Source organism: Notolepis coatsorum (genome assembly GCF_963971535.1).
Source record: "Notolepis coatsorum genome assembly, chromosome: 19".
Classification (NCBI taxonomy): domain Eukaryota; kingdom Metazoa; phylum Chordata; class Actinopteri; order Aulopiformes; family Paralepididae; genus Notolepis; species Notolepis coatsorum.
Genome location: NC_140183.1, coordinates 92,140,034 through 92,162,722, shown reverse-complemented (window position 1 = coordinate 92,162,722; position 22,689 = coordinate 92,140,034). Strand labels below are relative to the sequence as shown.

At 43.3% G+C, this 22,689-nt stretch overlaps 1 protein-coding gene across 2 annotated transcripts in view; it reads left to right on the top strand.

Moving 5' to 3' along the window:
* usp5 (ubiquitin specific peptidase 5 (isopeptidase T)) overlaps positions 1-22,689 on the top strand; it is a 57,856-nt gene that overhangs the window by 9,278 nt on the left and 25,889 nt on the right. For both annotated transcript variants that reach the window (XM_084336033.1, XM_084336032.1), the window contains exons 8-12: positions 6,346-6,539; positions 8,495-8,566; positions 9,272-9,362; positions 9,586-9,711; positions 10,508-10,661. In XM_084336033.1, coding sequence (XP_084192159.1) covers positions 6,346-6,539; positions 8,495-8,566; positions 9,272-9,362; positions 9,586-9,711; positions 10,508-10,661 — 637 coding nt within the window. The remainder of the gene's footprint in view (positions 1-6,345; positions 6,540-8,494; positions 8,567-9,271; positions 9,363-9,585; positions 9,712-10,507; positions 10,662-22,689) is intronic.

Genomic DNA, 22,689 nt, shown 5'->3' with positions numbered 1-22,689 from the left:
CTAATTCATTTTACACCATCGACAAGACGAGATCAAATGCAGACGCAGTTCTGTTCCGTCGCTCCGCTGTCATCGCCGGCAGCTTCGCCAGCAGCCGGCAGGTGTGTCTGATTGGCTGCACTGATGCAGTGTGTGTCAGTGGGCTTGATTGCTACAGCTACGCACAGCGGTCATTATTGCTCGGCAGAGGTCCGTTATCGAGTAATAACGGACCTCTGACGAGCGCTATTGACCAATCACAGTCAAGCATTTCGGCGAATGTTAAAACGCCATGTAATAAATAATTATACTTGTAGGTGTATTATCTGTGAGACATCGCCACCACGCAACAAGTCAAAATGCTCGCTATCTGCAAACAGCTCCACTGTCTGTGTGTATACTCTGCTTTGGTCAAATCACATTCAGCATGCCCTCAGCTAGCCCCTTTCGTGACTGCGATGCAAGCCAGGGGCTCTTATAAGACATTGATATCAGGAGCTATCTGTAGCTACTGCTAGCCGGCTAGATAATGTTAAGACAACGCCTCAGTGAACTATTTAGTTTACTGGGACATTTCATTTAAACAGTGAGCTAACGTGAGCTACCTAGCTAACGGAGGTATCATGCACTACTAGACTACAGGGCTGTACGCTAAGCTTTTTCACTAGGGGCACACTTGCCCCTAAATGAGAAATTTAGGGGCAAAGAATATTTTTTAGGGGCAAATTTTTAAATAACTATTTTACCATTATAGTAGGGCTGGGCGATATGGCCTCTAAATGATATCGCGATATTTTTTGGCCATATCACGATACACGATATATATCGCAATATTTTGACATTTCCTCTAAAGCACTTAAAAATGCTTGATTTAACCCTTTGATGCATACAGTCACGTAGGGCTGGGCGATATGACGATATTATATAAATATCGGGTACAGTTCATTAACGATACACTTTTTCAACGTATCGTGGATATCGTGATGTTTTGCCCAAGAGGATTGTGTCGCGTCAATCTGTCCACACGTTACTCGTTCATATCTCAGCCCGTGCTGAGATATGCCCATTCCGCGGTCTGTTAATAAAGTTTTCAATCAGACAGATGTATGGAAAGGCTTTTATTATAACATTCGTTGTAGTAAAATCATTATGCCTCATTTAGTCATCCTGTTGAGCACTGGTCTCTTACTCGACGGCCGCGGGGAGCTAACGATAGTAGCTTTGTTGACGTTGTTCAGCCACAGGACATTCAGGAAGTAAAAAACTAGGAGCTTGCCGATTGGTGCTAAGAACAGCAGGGCGGGTGCAAGCGCTGTGACGTAATTGGCAGACTCGACTGTCAATCAAAATTATATGTTTCCGTCAGAATGAATGAGTGAAGACTTTGTTAAAGGGTTGCAGAATGGGTACAATACAGTACAGGAGGATGAAGACCAGAAAAAGACTTTCGACTTTTTTACATAAGGGTCCTCCATTTTCAATTCATCAAAACATTTAGAGACATACATATATACAGTAGTTTCATTAAAATGCTATTGATTGATTGATTTAAAACTTTATTAACATATTGCAGAATGGGTACAGTACAGCTCAATACATACAATTGTTAAGGGGATGCAGACCAGAGAAAGACTTTAGTCTTGTTTACATCAGGGTCCCCCATTTTCAATTCATCATATTTCATATCTAAATCATATAATATCTCATTGCTAAATATATGCAATATATAATCTAATAATCTAAATCTAATATATAATATAAAAATGCTAAATGCATGGGTATTTTATTTTGTCTTTAATGTTAGCTTGCAAAATCAAATACTGTCTTGGTAAGCCTCATAATGAATTGTTTGGGGTAAAAAAGAAAAACATCGTGATGTGTATCGTGTATCGCCGAAAGGTCAGAAAATATCGTGATATCATATTTAGGCCATATCGCCCAGCCCTACAGTCACGCCAATATGATGATTATAATAAGTCCCTGCAACATATGTTTGCATTATTAAACCATGAAGATGCTTTAAAAAATAATTTAATGAAAATGTACTAAGAGTAGTCTACTGACACACTAATAAAAAATGTATTTACATCTAAGACCATTTATATAAAAACTTTTGGGTGCCTTTTTTCGCACAGTACTGTGTTTTCTATCCACTTTAGCCAAACACACACACACACATATATATATATATATATATATATATATATATATATATATATATATATATATATATATACACACACACTACTGTGAGAAAATAATAATCACACACACAAAGGGATAATGGCTTATAGCAGACTTAATAATTTTAGAATATTTCAGATAATGAAATTAAATGTTTATCATCAACTATCCAGTTAGTATTTATACTGTCTGTAACGTTTGGCTACTTTAAATCATTGAATGTAGAGAGAGCTGTACTGTATTGTACCCATTCTGCAATCTGTTAATAAAGTTTTCAATCAATCAGAGCGAGAGAGAGAGAGGGGGCGAGAACGAATGAGAGAGCCAGCCCCCCCCCCCCCGGGTTTTGTTCTAGGTTCGCGTTTTGATCGTCTAAGCTGCCGTAGGTGATGACGTCACACTCTAATGTAAACAGGAAGCGTTTAACAGACGGAGATGGAAAGTGGATGATATACAGTAACAGAAACGAATAACCAATAAATATGAAGTTATGTTTAAACTTCTGTTGTCAAGCGTTGTCAATATAACCCACCCCCTTTCCTCCCGAATGGAACTAGTGTTGTGGAGTCCGCTTTTACTGGTGTCCAGGGTTAGCAGCAGCTAACGCAGTGAGCTGTGGTGTTCCACAAGGAAGCATACTAGGACCGCTACTCTTCCTAATTTATGCAAATGACATGTCGTCAGCCTGTGACTGCAACTTGTTCCTGTTTGCGGACGACTCAGCCCTGCTGGTCTCTGACAAGAACAAATTGCAGGTTGAAAAAACCCTCAGCACGGAACTAGGCAAAATCTGCATATGGCTCGCTGATAACAAACTATCATTACACATGGGCAAAACAGAGTCCATTCTCTTCGGTTCAAATAACAAACTCAGCAAGACCGACGGATTCTCAGTTACAGTGGGTGACAATATTGTCACAAGGAAAGACGAAATTACCTACCTGGGTTCCATCCTAGAGGCAAATCTTTCCTGTGACAAAATGGCATCCAATGTAATAAAAAAAGTCAACCAACGAACTAGATTCTTGTACCGGATCTCCTCTCTGGTAAACAAGAATACCCTGAAGACTCTGGCAGGAGCACTCATTCAAGGGTACTATGACTATGCGTGCACCTCATGGTACCAAAGCACCTCAAAGGCGCTTAAAACAAAATTACAAACATCACAAAACAAACTGGTCAGACTACTACTTGACCTGAACCCCAGAACCCACCTCACCCCTGCCCACTTTGCCAACCTAGGATGGCTTAGAGTAGACGACAGAGTACAGCAACTTGCAATGGGCCTGGTCTACAAGATACACTATACGACCGGGGTGCCCATGTACATGTCAAAATACTTCCCAAAGGTCAGTGAATACCACAACCACTACACCAGAGGAAGCTCAACAAATCATGTTAAACCCAGATTCGGCTCAAACAAGGGACTAAACACGTTTCGCAATTATGCCACAACAATGTGGAACGCCCTACCCAAAGCTGTAAAGGAATGTGAATCCCTGCCCACATTCAAAACCGCTCTTAAAGAGCACCTACGGGAGGCTGCAATTCGAAACTGGCCACCGTAAATGCCCAAAACCCCCACCACCTCCTAATAGACAGTCTCCTCACCACCGCATGTATATATTCCCTCCCCGCCGTATGTATATTTCCCTCCCACCCACCCACCCCCTCCTAATGTACAGTTCCCTCCCCATCATATGTATATACTCTGTCAGGATCTAGGGGTAACAGTACTGTATATTTGAATACCGTTATGTCACAAATGTATCAGTACTAAATACCTATATGTCCCTATGCCATAAATGTCATGTATGTTGTGTATGTCATAAATGTCTATATGAATTGAAAATGGGGGACCCTGATGGAAACAAGACAAACGTCTTTCTCAGGTCTGCATCCCCTTAACAATTGTATGTATTGAGCCGTACTGTATTGTACCCATTCTGCAATCTGTTAAATAAAGTTTTCATTCATTCATTCAGCTTAGCATAATCCTAATGGATACCGTGGATAGCAGCTAACGTTAGCCCATTGCTCGTGTCAATCAAATTGCATGTTATTAAAGGTCCGCGCTGGTCTGTCTAATGAAATTACAACCGCAACATTATGCCCTGGTTGTAGGCTAATGTTTTATCCAATTTGTATGGATTAATTTAGGAGTGAAATGCGAATGAAGGGTTGCAATCACTACTCGCAAGCTTGCCCCCAGATGATATTTTCCACTTGCACCGGCCAGATTAGGGGGCAATTTGCGACGAGATGCTCGCAGTGTACAGCCCTGGACTATTGCTGGAGCATTTGTTGATATCAGGCGCTATCAGTAGCTAGCCGGCTAGATACCGTTAGACAATGCCTCATGTATTAACCCTTTAATCGACAAGGATGAGTTAACACGTCATTCTCCGCCATGCGTAATCTGCCAATGACGCCGTAACACGTCATTGAGATCAATATTTCAAAAATCTGTGATGGCAATCATATTTCACCCGCGGAGACTTGAGATCTCCTGTTGATCTCCTCTCAACTCTCCAACGGTTCAAGACCGCCATCTGGTGGCCGATCAGCGGATCGCCCAAACAGCAAACCGGAAACGGAAAGTGGTGCTCATCCAAATTCGGTCCGGCCGAATTCGGATGATTCGGCTCCATCTCGACACACTGGATAATCAATCGCTCGCCCTAACTCAATAAACAATGTTTTTTGGACGTATATAGTATTATACAACCTGGAAATGGTTCATCTAGATCAACATCCCATAATAGCAAACTCTCTACTCCATGGTGATCATCGCCCAACGGCCCGAGGAGACTGGGGTAAGTTTCAGCGTTTATTATTACCGTGTTCAATACAAACTGCTCTGATGATCATATCACCCACACTACATGAATCATCTAACGTTGGCCACGGAATTATAAACGACCCCCCCCCCCCCCATCCGGTCAACATCAGATGATGAGTAGTAACTTCTAGAAGCACGTACATTTGAAATCTTTTATCTGGCGCCGATCACTATCAAACTGTATTTGATCATCAATATAATGCATTTATGGCTATAAATCACGTTCTGCAGAATGCTGCAGAAAACGTTAAAACATATTTATACTTTAGACCATATTTTAGTATGAATATATGAATGAAAAAGTAGAACGTTGCTACATCCTAAACGATAGATATTTGACGTTGAATGGGCCATAGTAATGTCAATTTAGCAATACAATTTAAAAAGTTATAGCCCTGCAAAGAAGGGGAACATCTCCATAGACTTTCAACAGTGGCAGATAGGGTATATGATCAGAATAATGCCTGGCAGATAAAGGGTTAAACTAAAAGTGAACTGTTAGTCGTTATGCCAATTCCCAACCCCCTTCCTGGTTGTTGCGCACCCCCCCCGGCCCCCCCCTACTGTTGGTCCGGGAGGCCGGAGACTGTTGCATGTTTTCCTCCGACGCATGTGCAGCCAGCCGGCAGCCAGCCTGGTAGCGCAGATTCTCACCGGGAGAGTGTAACGTGTGGAAGGTCGCACTACCTCTCTCCAGATCCTACCCTTGCTGTGCAGGCGCCCCGACCGAACTGTAGGGGTCGCTGTCCACAACGCCCAGGACCCACCCACGGCTTCCCTCCCCCTAACTCAGCCAAACGAGTTAGTATAGCGATCAGCCCGAGCCAAGGCAATGCTGACTCTCCGGGAGTCGAGACCGCAGCCTCTTGCATTGGTGACGAGCATAATCTCCTCTACGCCACCTGACCGCCGTAAAAGTGAATAGTTGACTGGGTCATTTTGTTTAAACAGTAACGTTAGCTAGGTAGCTACCGTTAGCTCACAGAGGTTGCATGCACTAGACTAGAGCAGACTATTGCCGGAGGCAATAAGAGCCTCTGTTGACACGGGTCTGGGAGGGGCAGGAGGAGGGGGAGGGGCAGTGTGCTGGAGCTCTGTGTGCCTGAGAGAGAAGTCAGCGAGTGATAACTCTGCTTAGAATTGGATCATGTTTTTCGATCAGTTTTCACGATCGGCGAAAATAAAGCATTATCGGAATTCACCGATCTCATATTTATACTGAATATCGGCCGATACCGATCGCTGGCCGATCGATCGGGGCATCCTTAATATATATATATATATATATATATATATTTATTTTCTCCACCAACTGCGTCCAAACCCTTCCTCCCACTCAGACGGAGCGAAGCATGACTGAGCTGGAGATTGCGATGAACCAGCGGGTGGGCGAGTGGGAGGTGATCCAGGAGTCCGGGACCACCCTGCGGCCCCTGGCTGGACAAGGCCTGACCGGCATGAAGAACCTGGGCAACAGCTGCTACCTCAACTCGGTCATGCAAGTGCTCTTCACTGTGCCTGACTTCCAGAGCAAGTCCGTACCCTCCTTCTCCTCATCTCTCCTCATTTTTCCTTCTAATCTCTCCTCCTTTTTCCTTCTCCTCATCTCCTCCTTTCTCCTTCTCATCATCTCTCTTCCTCCTCATTTTTCCTTCTCATCTCCTCCTTTCTCCTTCTCATCATCTCTCCTTTTTCCTTCTCATCTCTCCTCATTTATCCTTATCTCCTCCCTTTTCCTTCTCATCTCCTCATTTTTCCTTCTCTTTCCTTCTCATCTCCTCCCTTTTGCTTCTCATCATAATCTCTCCTCCTTTCTCCTCATCATCTCCTCTCTCCTTATCTCTCCTCTTTTCTCCATTCTACAGCAGCTCTTGCCTCATCTCCCACTCCATATTTTTTTATCTAGATTAATCTATCTGCAATCCTGGAGTTCATCTAGATTAAAATGGCTCATTTGAAGTCTGCCGAAGGCATTCAAAATATTTGTGTTCTACCTAGGGATGGGTATCGTTAGGATTTTATCGATACTACTACTCTTATCGATACTGCTTAACGGTTCGGTACTTTATCGACATTTTTTTATTTGATTTGATTTGAAGTCTTTATTTCGAACATGCAATGAATACAACAAACAATAACAAAAAAGAAAAAAACAACTCAATCTGCATGTTCGAAAAGGAGTAGGAAGAAGTATACACTTATTTAATCCTACCCCTTTTCCACTACTCAAATGAGTGTACTATTTTAAACATAAAAAAGAAAAGAAAAGAAAAAAAAAATATATATATATATATATGCAAAACAAAAAACAAAAACTATATATGTATAAAATAAAATAGAAACAAAATTAAAATGTAAACACCTGTGAATATCAAGTCCCTTCTTCATCCCTGTACCTTGTGAACATAATTTCCTTATACATTGCTTTATTATGTATAACTTTATAAATAAATATTATTTCCTCAACAGCAGCAACAATGTTCTTTTATATAACTTTATAAATAAATTATAAATAAATATAATGAATAAATATTATTTCTTCAGCAATAGCAGCAACAATGTTTTAAATGTCTGAATTATAGACTTTTTATAATAAACAACAAATGTAAGATAAAAAAAAAACTATATACACTGAATGATTAGTTGTTACCTAAAGCCCTTGGACTCCACTGTAGAGAAGGGGTGCAGGCCTTTGACAACAAACTGGGTCACAGCCCTGTGACACTCGTTCCCCCTATCCTCTGTCATCCTTCCTAGCTGCTAGGGTGAAGGGACTTTGTGCTTGGCTGGGACTGGTGGTGGTAGAGGGAGGAGGGGTGGGCTGGGACATGGTGGCTGCAGCCTCAGCCTGACTAATGACGATCTATAAAAAGTTGTCATCTTTCAAATATATTTGTAGCTAAACAATTAGCTAAGCAATTATATTTTATTTATTAGCCTATTCGTAATAATTCGTTATTAGCCTAGCTAACTCCATATCTTGGCTTACCTGCAGTGGATGGAGATGGAAAACAGCGCATTTCTGCAGACTAATGTTATGTTTTGACGACAGATGTTTTGACAAATTGCTTGTATTGCCACCCTTACTTGCAAATGTTTTATTCCACTTGTGACTTTCGTAAAGTGTACCCAGACTTTCGCTTTGTTCTCTCCGCCATGATGAGCGCAGAGCTCGGTCTATGTCCTGCACGCTTCAACACGGAGCCACGGACAGGCCCCTCCCTTAAGTACCCGTATGTGTATTTTGTGTGAGTGTGTGTGTGGCTCGCTTCTCGTGCAGACGGAGAGGAGAGGAGACCCAACTTTGAGAATAGATTAACGGTGTCAATTATTTTATCGCGCGATAACAGTCCGCCGTTAACGGCCCAGCTCTAATATATATTTAAACTGTAAAACAAGTTGTTTAAACAGTGGTAGAGATGTATTGATGAGAGTACGATGCTGAATGCAAAGACACTTGTTCTGAAGCTTTCCGTCCCTACCGGCTAGGTACGTGTCCACCATTGACAAGATCTTTGATGAAGCCCCAAGCGACCCCACCCAGGACTTCAAGACCCAAGTGTGAGTGTCTTCTGGAGACATCCCAGTGATTACGTGATAGAACTAAGACCTGGGCCTGTTCCCTAACTAGCCGCTTCACCAGTAGAGGGTGCTGTCTGCTCATGTGTAACTAGCCGCTTCACCAGTAGAGGGTGCTCATGTGTAGGCAAGCGGTGACGAAGCAGAAAATCCAAGGCAAGCATTAGATTGGATGAAGGGGTGGAAATGGAAAATCTCCTCTCATACAGCAACAATTTGTACTGCATAATACAAATACACATCCCACGCACACTCTCTCTCATATATATATATATTACACACACACTTTGTCCTTTCCATGTCTTTTCAGAAAGTGGTACAAGGTTGCAGAGCAGGCGACGGTCTATACACATCACACACAGTCCCTCTGGCATCTTTCATGCATCATTTCACCATGTTGTCTCGCTGTCCTCGCTATCTAACTCAAAATGGCACATTCTCTGGAGTTGTTGCGTACAAGAGAGCCCACTTAATTTCAGTGCCACATTCCTGAGGGAGCTCTCTTGTTACTGTGCACTTCACTAGTAGTACTCCCACTAGAAACATGAAAGTGCAATCTTAGTTGGAATCTTACATTTTGAGTATCTGACGTAGAAATTCAGTCTGCAACAATTGGCTCTATACAGTTTCTAAATAAATAAAAATTGCATTCCATTATTGTGATTTGTGATTGTGTTTACCACACAGAGCGAAGCTGGGCTACGGTCTGTTGTCTGGAGAGTATTCCAAACCAGCTCCACCAGACCCTGGAGATGAAGGCAGTACATCTGAACCCAGGGTAGGAGGGCATTTTACAGCATTTTACAGTTGCTTCTTTGTATACCTAATATTAGCCTTCAGTGTTGACAGATCCCAATGGAACTCTCGAAGCCTGTCCTCTTTTCTTTATCCTCCAATCATAACTGTTGCTTTCCTCTGACAAACGAGGGAAGCAACAGTTGTGATTGGAGGATCAAGAAAATAGGGCAGGGCCTGAGATTGGTCAATTACTCTGTTTCCAGGGAGACCAAGTTGGCATAGCGCCGCGCATGTTCAAAGCACTTGTTGGGCGGGGCCACACGGAGTTCTCCACCAATCGGCAGCAGGACGCTCAGGAGTTTTTATTGCACTTCATTAACATGGTGGAGGTAAAGTTAATGTTTATTCTGTCACTTTACACTTTTACTGTACACTTACTGTATATTTCTGTATATTTTATATTCGAATGTATATACATAACATAGGAAATGTATATCCCGGACCGTATTTTATTTATTCTATTCTTAGTCTTATTTTTATTCTTATTCGTGACTTTTGTTTTTGTCTACCTAAATGTTTACTGTGAGAGGGCGGCTGGGTGGCGCAGCGGACTAAGCGCTCGTCACCAACACGAGAGACACTGGTATCGAATCCGGCTGTCAGCGTTGCCTCCGGCTTGGCCGGCCGTCATACTGACACAATTGGCAGAGTGAGCGGGAGGGAAGCCGGTGGGTGGTAATCTGGTCGTTGTAAACAGCGACTCCTACAGGTCGGTCAGGGCGCCTGCACAGCGAGGGAGGGAGATGGTGAGGGTAGTGTGACCTCCCACACATTACACCTCACCAATGAGAGTCCGCGCTGGCAGGTGAAAAGATGCTGCTGGCTGTCTCCTATGTCTCGGAGGAATCATCTGATAGACTTCAGGGCTCCCTAGACCGACCAGTGGGGGGCACATCCGAGCAACGACCAGGAAGGGGAGGGGGGAATTGGCATAACGACTAAATTGGGATGGGAGAAAAAACACAAACAGGAGGCGAAAAAGTGGATAAAAAAAAAAGTTTACTGTGAGCGATTTGTAGTGCCAAACTTCCCTCTGGATGAACAAAGTATTTCTATCTATTCTATTCTTTGCAAAAAAAAAAGTGCTTTCCTCCTCCCTCATCCTGTGGTCTCTCTCCCACACAGAGGAACTGTCGTTCGGGGCCCAACCCGTCCGAAGCCTTCCGGTTTCTGGTGGAGGAGAGGATCATGTGTCAACAGTCACAGAAAGCCAAGTATACGCAGAGGGTGGATTACATCCTCCAGCTGCCTGTGCCCATGGACCAGGCCACCAATACAGGTGAGGAGGGTGGGGACTTATCTACCATGAAGGCTGTCACTTTCTCTGCTCGTCGTGGCCAAAGATATTTGAGGCAAGAAAGTAAGACTGTAATCGGGTGTATTGTGATTCACAGTAAATGCAAGATTGTATGATGCATCAAGTCCTTTCCTTGACAAGAATGGCTACTACACCCACGCTACACAATGATCATGGCAGAGAGATGTTACACCCACGCTACACAATGATCATGGCAGAGGGATGTGTGGGATATTTGTGGATATCCTGATGAAGAATGTGCTCAGTCAACCGAGGATTGGATAATAACAAGGGTTTATTAACCAAACAGATAGATTACATAGAGAGAATGGCTGAGGGGCTCTCCCCAGGTAGTCAGCTGAAGTGACCCAGGTAAAAGACCCAGATAGATCTCAAGAGGAGATCTATATAGTTAACAGGAGGGGGTGTGGTCCCATTTGATAGGTCAGATGGGGGGGAGGGGGTACAGGTTTGGGGACACAGGGGAGGGGGGTGATTCCACAGAGAGGGGGGGGGGGGCACAGGTAAGGGGATACAGGGGAGGGGGATATCTTATTCCACAGAGAGGGGGGGGGGCATAGGTAAGGGGATACAGGGGAGGGGGATATATTTACATGAGGACAATATATTATACCACAATACTCACTTTTCTTTCTTATAATGTGGGTGAGATTAATGTATAATATGCCAGGATTGTTTGGAACAGGTAAAAGTGGGGACCGATGTAATCCATCGGTTATCAGAAAATAGAAAATAATTAAAATAATGAAAATGTTGGCCAATGTGTTCTGTTGGTTGGCCTAATAGTTTAAAATAGTATTATTTACATACTTGATTCATGACATGATCGACTGGACTGCGGTCTGTGTTATTTTGATATCAGAGATGTGGGAATAGATATCACCATTTTCTTTTATTAATCGCTCAAAATATCTATATCAATGAGTGGTCCTCAACTCTGATATCAAACAACAATTAACATAATCATTAGAAGCTATAGCTGTGCAAATATCTTGGCATACCTTCAGTCGTTCATGTCGTGATTCAGGGGAGCTAATGTGATGGTTGTGCATACAGGCATAGTAATACAACTATTACATACATGTGAGCACTGTCTCTGTGTGGTCAGAGTGCACAGGGTGAAAAACAAAATCGTGTGCATAATTATTAGGAATAGGATTTGCACATAAGGCTAATGTGTACAAAAACATTTTAACAACCGTTAACCTGGTGGTTAATAAAACTAACATGATTAAATTACTTAGGATCCAGTTGTATTTAACCTGAGTTTGAGTGTCACTTTCATCTGTGATTGCCTCAGTTTTGTTGGTCTTTACTTAGAATCAGGCAATTTTCTCCATTTCTTCTCTATAAATGAGGAGATAAAACGTCTTATGCATCGCTTCTGTATGTAATTCTAGTGCATATACTATCAATGGTTCACCATACAGGTGCAAAACAACGTTACATGTCCTCTTCTATGAAAGAATAAAACAACTGATTCTTTCTTGTCTGACAATACAATTTTGTAACCTAAGGAATTCAAATGTGATGTAATACAGTAACCAAACTTGGTGTCTTGGAACAACCCAACTGGTTCTGCCCTGTTTAACAATAGCATTTTGCAATGTGACTCTCTGATCATTTCTCATTGCTATTATAAAATTGGTTAATGCAATCTTACTGATTGTATTTCATCATATTCTTAGTCCATAATTTTCCAGATACATATGAACTCTGTGAAACAGTTCTTGTTTGTGAATCTGACAGTTGCTGTGTCGTGTTGATCATCTGTTCTCGGTCTGTTGTGTGGCAGGGCCAAACAGTAACACAGTAAAAATTAAATACATACATAACAATGTGGACAATGTGTGTTCAGAAGTCTCTTGGTCTACAGGTCTCTGATGATGTCTCTTCTTGACGATGCAGTCGGGAACATTCACTGGTCGTCGTTCATTCAGAGGGGGCCTACAGGAGGTCGCCGTCCGCTCCCTGTGTACCTTGTCAAGGGTCACCGGTAGCAGTCAACTATAGTGGTCTTTTCCTGCAGCCTATGTTGTTCTCCACCACCATCACATGTCTGCCACTGTGCTCACGCTTGGCCCCTATCAGGCCTAGAGACATGGTGGTCAGGGCGTTCTTGAACGTGGTGGTTGGTCCCCCCCGTTCCTCGTCATCGCGGTACTAGAGGGGCGAGGGGGCGGCCGTTTTTGAATGTGTTGTGCTGGTTTCGCTGTCCTCTTCTCGTCATTGCGGTACCACATGATGGAGGGCGAGGGCCCGCCGGTGTAGTGGCTAGTCAGTAGGACGCTCTCTCTCACACGGATGACAATCTTGTCATGGGAATCCACCTTGATGGTCGGGGACTTCAGTTCCCGTTTGCAGGTGATGGGTTTGCTTCTTCAGGTGGCGCTTGCGAACGAAACTCTTCCGGCACATGTTGCATTTGTACGGCTTCTCTCCCGAGTGGACCCCCCTCTGGTGCTCCTTCAAGTTAGCCGCGGTTGCAAAGCACTTCGCACACTGTGTGCATCGATGGGGCTTGTCCCCTACTACCCCCACGGCGTGGGTCTTCTGGTGTTGCTTGGGGCTGGAGGATGTGGTGAAGCCTTTACTGCACTGGCCACAGGTGTACGGCTTCTCGCGTGTGTGGAGCTTCTGGTGCTTCTTCAGATGCCTCCTGCGTACAAAGCTCTTCCTACACTGGGTGCACTTGTACGGCTTGTCATCCGAGTACATCTTCATGTGTTCTCTGAGAGAGATGGCCGCCGCGAAGCTCTTGCTACACTCGGAGCACTGATGGGGCTTCTCCGGCATCTGGTGAGACTTGAGGTTGAAGGCGTCGATGACGCCCTTGCCGACCATCTCGACCCCGGTGGGGGCGTACGCCTTTTCTTTCGTGTGGATTTTCATGTGCTGCTTGAGGCTGGCCTCCACGGCGAAGCTCTCGCCACAGTGGACACAGATGTACGGGTTGATGTCCTTGTGGATCTCAAAGTGCTGGTGGAGGTCGGCGATGCTGCCAAAGATCTCGCCGCACTCGCTGCACTCCAGGCCGTGGGTCTCGTGGATCACCATCCCGCTGTCCGACTCCACGATCAGCTCCCCGCCGTGGTCCAACAGAGCCACGTTAGACTCCGTCTTGATCTTGGTCTGTCGTGGTCTGCAGTGCCGGGGTGGAGGCCGTCAAAAGGTTGATCTCCTCTTCGTCAGTGTCTCCTTGGTCAGTCTCCTTCGTGGTCCCCTGCTCCACTTTCTTGGGGATGTCTGTGGGTTGGGTTGGATGGTTCTCCCACGGTTGTTGTCGTCGCCTCTGGTTGTGTCCGCAGCTCCTTGGTTCAGGTCACGCGTCGTCTCACTCGTCCTGTCCTCTCACCAATTCGTGATCTGAGGGTGATAAACACTGCCTTAGAAAACTCCTCACATAAATGATTCAACGCCTTTCTGCTAAAGTGGAAAATCATTTTGGGATTAATTCAATTAATTGTAAATAAAATCACTTAATTGACAATAGGAAATGCAAACCAATTGCATTAGCAGTGATTCCTTACGTCAAGAAGGTCACATTCACTACAATTTTATCAGATCTTGTGTCTAACTAGATCTTACAGCATTAGGCTTTAAATAAAATTTGTAAATGAATGGCCAAAGTCTTGAATCAGATAAAATAGCTCCTTGTCTTCATATTCTGATGGTCTTAAATTGAAGTTGATCTTACCTCAGGCCGCGTACGATGGTGTGCTTCTTCAAGATACTTACCTCGCCATGACTTCTCGGTTGTTCTTCACATCTCAGTGTGGCTCATCATAGCATAGCATGGGGAAAAAACATAAAATCTAGGTAGCATGCATTTGTCCTAATAAACTAATCTACACTGTAGCACTCAACACTAATAAAACTAACCTACACTGTGGCACTCAACACTTTGATGAACATTGTTACTCAGCTGATAGAGTTGTGCTCTTTTTGATGTCCTGTCATACAGTGTCAGCTAAATGATCAATGTACGTGTATACCTTGTACATTTAGATAATTGTGTTTCAATTTTGGTGGTTGATAATTTTGCAGTCGTGGAAAGTACTTGAAATTTGCAAGGAGTTAGTGGTTAAGCAGAGAATAGAAGGAGGGGGATAGTATGTTAAATTGTTTTCATCATTGATCTTTCATCTCAGGCACTTCTACTTTGTTTGGTTTTATTCAGAAGTATCTGTTTGGTTTTATTCAGAATTCATATCTCTAATTCGTGTGCCTCTTGAAAAGAGATGATGAAAACAACTGGTTAGTTATTGTTAGTATGGGAATTAGGTAGACTTTCATGACTGCAACATCATCATTTGTGTCTGATTTCATGTTTAACTAAGTGGTTCTCTGTTGGTCCACCAAGTCTGTGGTCAGAGTGTAGGCATACCCTGTGGGTTTCAAGTGCCCATCCAATGGTGTCTGCTATCGTCGTCTCTAGGTGTGGTCAGAGTCCTCTCTAGGCATTTGCATTGTTTTGTCTCCCAAGTGCCCACTCTGAAGAAATTTACATGTGGGTATTTGGATGCAGATTTGTTCCAAATGGTCAATCGATTGTCTCTCAGCTCTGCACTGTCTCTCGGTTGACATGCAAATTGTTGGATTTTCTGTCTTTTGTGATACAATTTGGGTGTAGTCATTCACTGTTTTGCATCTCGCCTCAGAGCCAGATCTGTAAATACAAACACATGTTAATTTTCCACTCTTTTCTAAGACCTGGGTTTGACTGTCTGTGTGCTCAACAAACATTAGCTAGATCTCATCCATCCCGTTCTTGGATGTAATGATAGTGTTATCATTTATCAATCATATCGCATATGTACTCATATGAATGTGGACCCACACATTTTGAATCATGTTTAAAAATGTCTTACAATGGAAAGGGCTAGTTATCTTTCATTGGTTCTTTAGATAAACACATTAACTCAAGTGAATATAACCTAAACATCTTACTTTTAAACATAATCTATGTTGTTTGTGTTCCAAGTTTTCAACATTGAAAGCTTATAAAGCCTAATCTAACGCTGTTTATGTGGACTACAAGGTACGCCCACAGATGTATTATAATTCTGAAACAGACATTGTAATTAGCTTTATGTGACTTATAATGTGTAAATTAAAGCAACATAAACACTCAAGTGATCTGAGATAGTTGTAATTTGCTGTAACTGAGATGATAGTTGTGTATATGAACAGTTTCTACGTCAAATGACTCCCTTTTCTTGACTCCTTTTGTATCACAAAAAGTACTGAATTTGCAAATCTGGTATTGAAAATGGGGGACCCTGATGTAAACAAATCTGGTATTGAAAAATGGGGGACCCTGATGTAAACAAGACTAAAGTCTCTCTCTGGTCTGCATCCCCTTAACAATTGTGTGTTGAGCTGTGCTGTATTGTACCCATTCTGCAATCTGTTAATAAAGTTTTCAATCAATCAATCAAAGCATCTATATTTATGATTTTTATACTCACCGGGGAAAGCTGTTTTGTTGACGTTGGATCCGTTACGTGTCGTCAGCAACCCGCATCTCTACACTCTTCTGCATCTCGCCACAGCAACTCAACACTTTCCAATAGCAGCGCGCACATACATATACAAATAAAACATATGCTACACGTGGATTTCATATACCCTCGCCCTCGGGCATATTAAACTTTACGTTCGCCTATGGATAGGCTCACAACAAAACCATAACTCCACGGCGCGCATAGCGTGACGTCATCGCTCCAAGCGACGTTCGTGCGTTCCCATTCGCCTCGGAAATAACGCTTTGCAATCCTGCAGTACTAGTTCCGCGAGCTCTCAATAGCCTGGAATTTACCTAAAACCAGCGTTTTGTAACCGAATGAACGTCACTTGTGCATAGTGAAACGTAAACAAATAGAAACGATAAAACTATAATTTCCAACCGGACGTTACATGTCGCGCGAGTTGTACCCCAATGTTATTCCCATAATGTTAACTCGTCTCTCAATGCTCGGCGCGATATCAGTCGGCATACTGTGCACGTACAAACGAGACTTTAAACAGACAAACAAACATTAATACATATAAGTTAACGTGTGTGTATATCTGACTGTATTGGATCGCTGTACGTTTAGTCGGCCAACATCTGTTGCGACAAGGCATTTATCCCTTGATTTAACTACACATCGTTATTAAAGTCATAACGACCGAACCTGACTTCGAAATTTACCAGCGATATATTAGATTATATATACCTTTTAATCACACTCACGGTCCCTTCGACCTGCGACTCGTTAAATGTACATTCACGTACTCCCGAGACAGGTCATCTTCCCGCTATCTGTATAATCAATTGGAATTCAATCCAAATACATCGTTTTCAGGAATGGAAGATATTGTGGGTTTAGTTTGAGGTTGAAACAATGAATATTATGACGCTACTCTGGTAATTAATAGGTTCCAATAGAGTAGCGTTTTCCATGGATATCACATCATAATAAGCCCACGCTTCTTGCCTTGTTGCCTATATTTTAGCCTGCATCAGCTAGACTTGGGTTAGCAAACCAACAACCGATTATTTTGTGCCCTAACTTTCGGTTTGGCAACAGCCAAATCCGGGAATAGCACAGACAACCCATCCTTTCAGAACATCTGTCCAGATAAGGACCCAGGTACACGCGTTTCCCCGGTACGATTCTCAATACAGATCAGATATATTAATGCACATTATTCTCACTCAGCCATGATCTCAATATTTGACAACATTCTGTAATATTCACCTGGCACAGAGAAAAGCGGGAAAGTTTTAATTCCTTCCATACATTTTTGGTCGACCATCCTATTATACTCACTTTTCTCTGTATAGCTGAAAACAATACAGCACGCCGGGAGGACGCAAAAAGTCCGTCACAAGTTCGTAGACGCCAATTGTGGGATATTTGTGGATATCCTGATGAAGAATGTCTCAGTCAACCGAGGCTTGGATAATAACAAGGTTTATTAACCAAACAGATAGAATACATAGAGAGAATGGCTGAGGCTCTCGCCCCAGGTGATCAGCTGAAATTACCCAGGTAAGACCTTGATTGTGGTCGGGAAGAGCCCTTTATAGTTCAACAAAGGGGGTGTGTCCCATTTGATAGGTCAGATGGGGGGGAGGGGGTACAGGTTTGGGGACACAGGGGAGGGGGGTGATTCCACAGAGAGGGGGGGGGGGGCACAGGTAAGGGGATACAGGGGAGGGGGATATCTTATTCCACAGAGAGGGGGGGGGGGCATAGGTAAGGGGATACAGGGGAGGGGGATATATTTACATGAGGACAATATATTATACCACAGATGCTACACCCACGCTACACAATGATCATGGCAGAGGGATGCTACACCCACGCTACACAATGATCATGGCAGAGGGATGCTACACCCACGCTACACAATGATCATGGCAGAGAGATGCTACACCCACGCTACACAATGATCATGGCAGAGAGATGCTACACCCACGCTACACAATGATCATGGCAGAGAGATGTTACACCCACGCTACACAATGATCATGGCAGAGAGATGCTACACCCACGCTACACAATGATCATGGCAGAGAGATGCTACACCCACGCTACACAATGATCATGGCAGAGAGATGCTACACCCACGCTACACAATGATCATGGCAGAGGGATGCTACACCCACGCTACACAATGATCATGGCAGAGAGATGCTACACCCACGCTACACAATGATCATGGCAGAGAGATGCTACACCCACGCTACACAATGATCATGGCAGAGAGATGCTACACCCACGCTACACAATGATCATGGCAGAGAGATGCTACACCCACGCTACACAATGATCATGGCAGAGAGATGCTACACCCACGCTACACAATGATCATGGCAGAGAGATGCTACACCCACGCTACACAATGATCATGGCAGAGAGATGCTACACCCACGCTACACAATGATCATGGCAGAGAGATGCTACACCCACGCTACACAATGATCATGGCAGAGAGATGCTACACAATGATCATGTCACTCTGAGAGATGCTACACTATGATCATGGCACTCGGAGAGATGCTACACTATGATCATGGCACTCAGAGAGAGGCTACACTATGATCATGTCACTCAGAGAGATGCTACACTATGATCATGTCACTCAGAGAGATGCTACACTATGATCATGTCACTCAGAGAGAGGCTACACTATGATCATGTCACTCAGAGAGAGGCTACACTATGATCATGGCACTCAGAGAGATGCTACACTATGATCATGTCACTCAGAGAGATGCTACACTATGATCATGGCACTCAGAGAGATGCTACACTATGATCATGTCACTCAGAGAGAGGCTACACTATGATCATGTCACTCAGAGAGATGCTACACTATGATCATGTCACTCAGAGAGATGCTACACTATGATCATGGCACTCAGAGAGATGCTACACTATGATCATGTCACTCAGAGAGATGCTACACTATGATCATGGCACTCAGAGAGATGCTACACTATGATCATGGCACTCTGAGAGATGCTACACTATGATCATGGCACTCAGAGAGATGCTACACTATGATCATGGCACTCAGAGAGAGGCTACACTATGATCATGGCACTCAGAGAGAGGCTACACTATGATCATGTCACTCAGAGAGATGCTACACTATGATCATGGCACTCAGAGAGATGCTACACTATGATCATGCACTCAGAGAGATGCTACACTATGATCATGTCACTCTGAGAGAGGCTACACTATGATCATGGCACTCAGAGAGAGGCTACACTATGATCATGGCACTCAGAGAGATGCTACACTATGATCATGTCACTCTGAGAGAGGCTACACTATGATCATGTCACTCAAGAGAGATGCTACACTATGATCATGGCACTCAGAGAGAGGCTACACTATGATCATGTCACTCAGAGAGATGCTACACTATGATCATGGCACTCAGAGAGATGCTACACTATGATCATGCACTCAGAGAGATGCTACACTATGATCATGTCACTCTGAGAGAGGCTACACTATGATCATGGCACTCAGAGAGATGCTACACTATGATCATGGCACTCAGAGAGATGCTACACTATGATCATGTCACTCAGAGAGATGCTACACTATGATCATGGCACTCAGAGAGATGCTACACTATGATCATGGCACTCAGAGAGAGGCTACACTATGATCATGTCACTCTGAGAGAGGCTACACTATGATCATGGCACTCAGAGAGAGGCTACACTATGATCATGGCACTCAGAGAGTTACATGCTACACCCACGCTACACAATTACTCTGTAAACCCGCCCACCAGTCTTGAGTCTTTAGGAGGATATGGAGCAGACTCTGGAGACTCATTATTAAAATGACTAGCGGCTCATCTGACAACATGCCTTTTAAAGTAGCTTGTATTTTCCCAGACAAAAAAACACTGCAGCTATCGCAGTAAAAACTGGCTTTTCTTCTCCTTTTTTAATTGGAATCAGATGTCTTTATTGTCAAGTAAGTTTGCACATACAATTTGTCTTGGTCTTTTGGTGCATCAACATTAAAAAGTAAAATTAAATGGAATATATAAACAAAATTTGATTAAAAAATACAATAGAATATAATTTAGGACAGGGCTACATTAACACATTGAGTGCCACGGACGCGTTTTGTCGTTAGTTCATGCCGACCTTTGAGTGCCCCGACGCTATATAGCGTTTGCTTGTCATTTTTTTTATTGGCGATTTGAATTTATATTTCAGGTTAGTGTTGCAGACTCTGAGCTCAATTGGGAAGGTACCGCCCCCTATCGTCTCTCCCTGTGTAACTGCACCCCATTACTTTACACTGACGAAGGGGGGGTTGGCCAGTTTCCTCATTTTACTTTTCCCTCAAGCTAACTGAAGAATTCATTGTGCTCGCCGGCCCGGAAAACGCGTGGATTATGTATTTACAGTACCCAACACTGTAATCAATAAGCATGATCGATATTTGAAATGGCGATCAGGAATTGGAATAATCTTTTTGGATGATCTCAGGTAGGGCTGGGCCATATGGAAAAAAATCATATCGCGATAACGATATGATAATGTTATCATATTTCTCGATATCGATAATTATCGAATTGTTATAAGTATTATTATTATTATTTTTTTTTTTTTTTACGACAGATGTATGTTTATTTTGCAGCAATTCTTTGTCATTGCCGCCATCTTTAGTGTTACATCCCCTCACACTCCAGTTCTCAGGCTGCAGCTGGTTTAAAAGCGAAAGTAAACCGGCTTCTCTGCTGGCTGTGGCTCCAGGGGAGTTGAACAGTTCTGGCTCTGCTAGTTTATTTTCGATATTTTGGCGCTTTTTTGGTGGACAAACCACCGCACATGTGCATCGTGACTGGAGTCTAGTTCTGCTAGCACACATAGCCTACTGTGTACAGACGGTTTCAAACTGTATTTTAAATTAGAAAGCAAACAAAATAAATGGACAAGAGAAAAAAAAATCTCAATTTGGTCAGTATTGTCATTTGGACAAGCAAAGCCATTACTTTAAGTTGCAGGCAAGAAAGACAAGTCTGTCCACTCTCTGGTTTTAAAACTGCCCTGTTGCAGGTCAAAAAAAAAAGATTTTTCGATTTTTTTTAAAATTTCGATATTCAATATCGATTATTAAAATATATCGCGATATTTATCGTTATATCGCCCAGCCCTAATCTCAGGTAAGGAATTTATTTTACCAGTCTTAGGATAATCAGAGCTATTTTCACAGAGATATAAGCAGGGAACAAAATAACTGGGCGCCCATCGCCAAATGCGTGTAGATTTACCGTCTGGCGTCTAACAATAATAGTCTGCCCGCCAGCTGGCGTGTAATTCATATCGATACTGTAACTGAGGGGTACAATTCCCTGACTGTATTGTTAGATATGGTATTTAATACCACTACCTCTTGTACTTTAACTTCTGGCCATCCAGTACATGATATAAGTATGATGAACACTTTCCCACCTGATGAAACGAATCCACACAAATGTACAAATCGAAGGTTTAATATAGCAAAAGGTATATACAACGTTCACTTGTTTACATTTATGATTTGAAATATGCACTTGTATGGCAAATGAGTATTCGTAGGTAAATCAACATTGAATGTCCAATCTCTGGTTACGCAGGGAGTAAGTATACAACCTGGATATTTAGGAAACTATAGCGATGGTACTTAAATGATTATAGCTGGATACACTAAGGGGGGGGGGGGTCCCGCTGGTTGTAAGACAGTAGGAGAGGGGGGGGTTAGAGAAGCCGCTGGCGGTATCCCATCTGGCCGACGGTTTCTTGGGAGAATTCAAAGTCTTGAACACGGTGCCCACGGAACCTCGGTCCGCAGACGAATACAGCTGGACCCTCTGTGGACGGTAGCTGCCGGTCCACAACGGAGAGACGTGAGGCGACCTCACTGGTGTAGAGCGCCGTCTCACCTGGAGTCCTCTCCGGGGGGTAGTTCCAACACTCCGCAGTGTTGGCCTTTATCCATGGAATAATCAAAGCACCCAAAGCATAATCCAAGCCGTGGAAGGCTCGCCGTCGTCCGGGTAGAGTAATCCAATATACAGGTCCAGTCGCCCTGGCCCGGAGCTCCTCGGATGCAAGCACCACTAGGGGTCTGCCCAGCCTGGTTAAGCGTCCAGATAACGTCAGGAACGATGGGGGTACTGATAACTTTAGAACTCTAACCGAACGATGCACCATACATAAATAGACTATTATTAGCTTAATAGAATACGTCCAACTCGACGGTATAGTGCCAAACTATGACTATTCAACTATTAATCTACACGATATCTCAATGCCTATTCTGAGGCCAAGTAGGCCTTACTACACCACACGTGCGTCGTGGGGAGGCTTCGCGTCTGTCACTCTGTTGGAGGGTAAAGAACTGGACTAAAAGAAAGTTCTACTTTACTTGCGCCATATATATATGCGCTATGAACAAATAGTACCATTCGTATT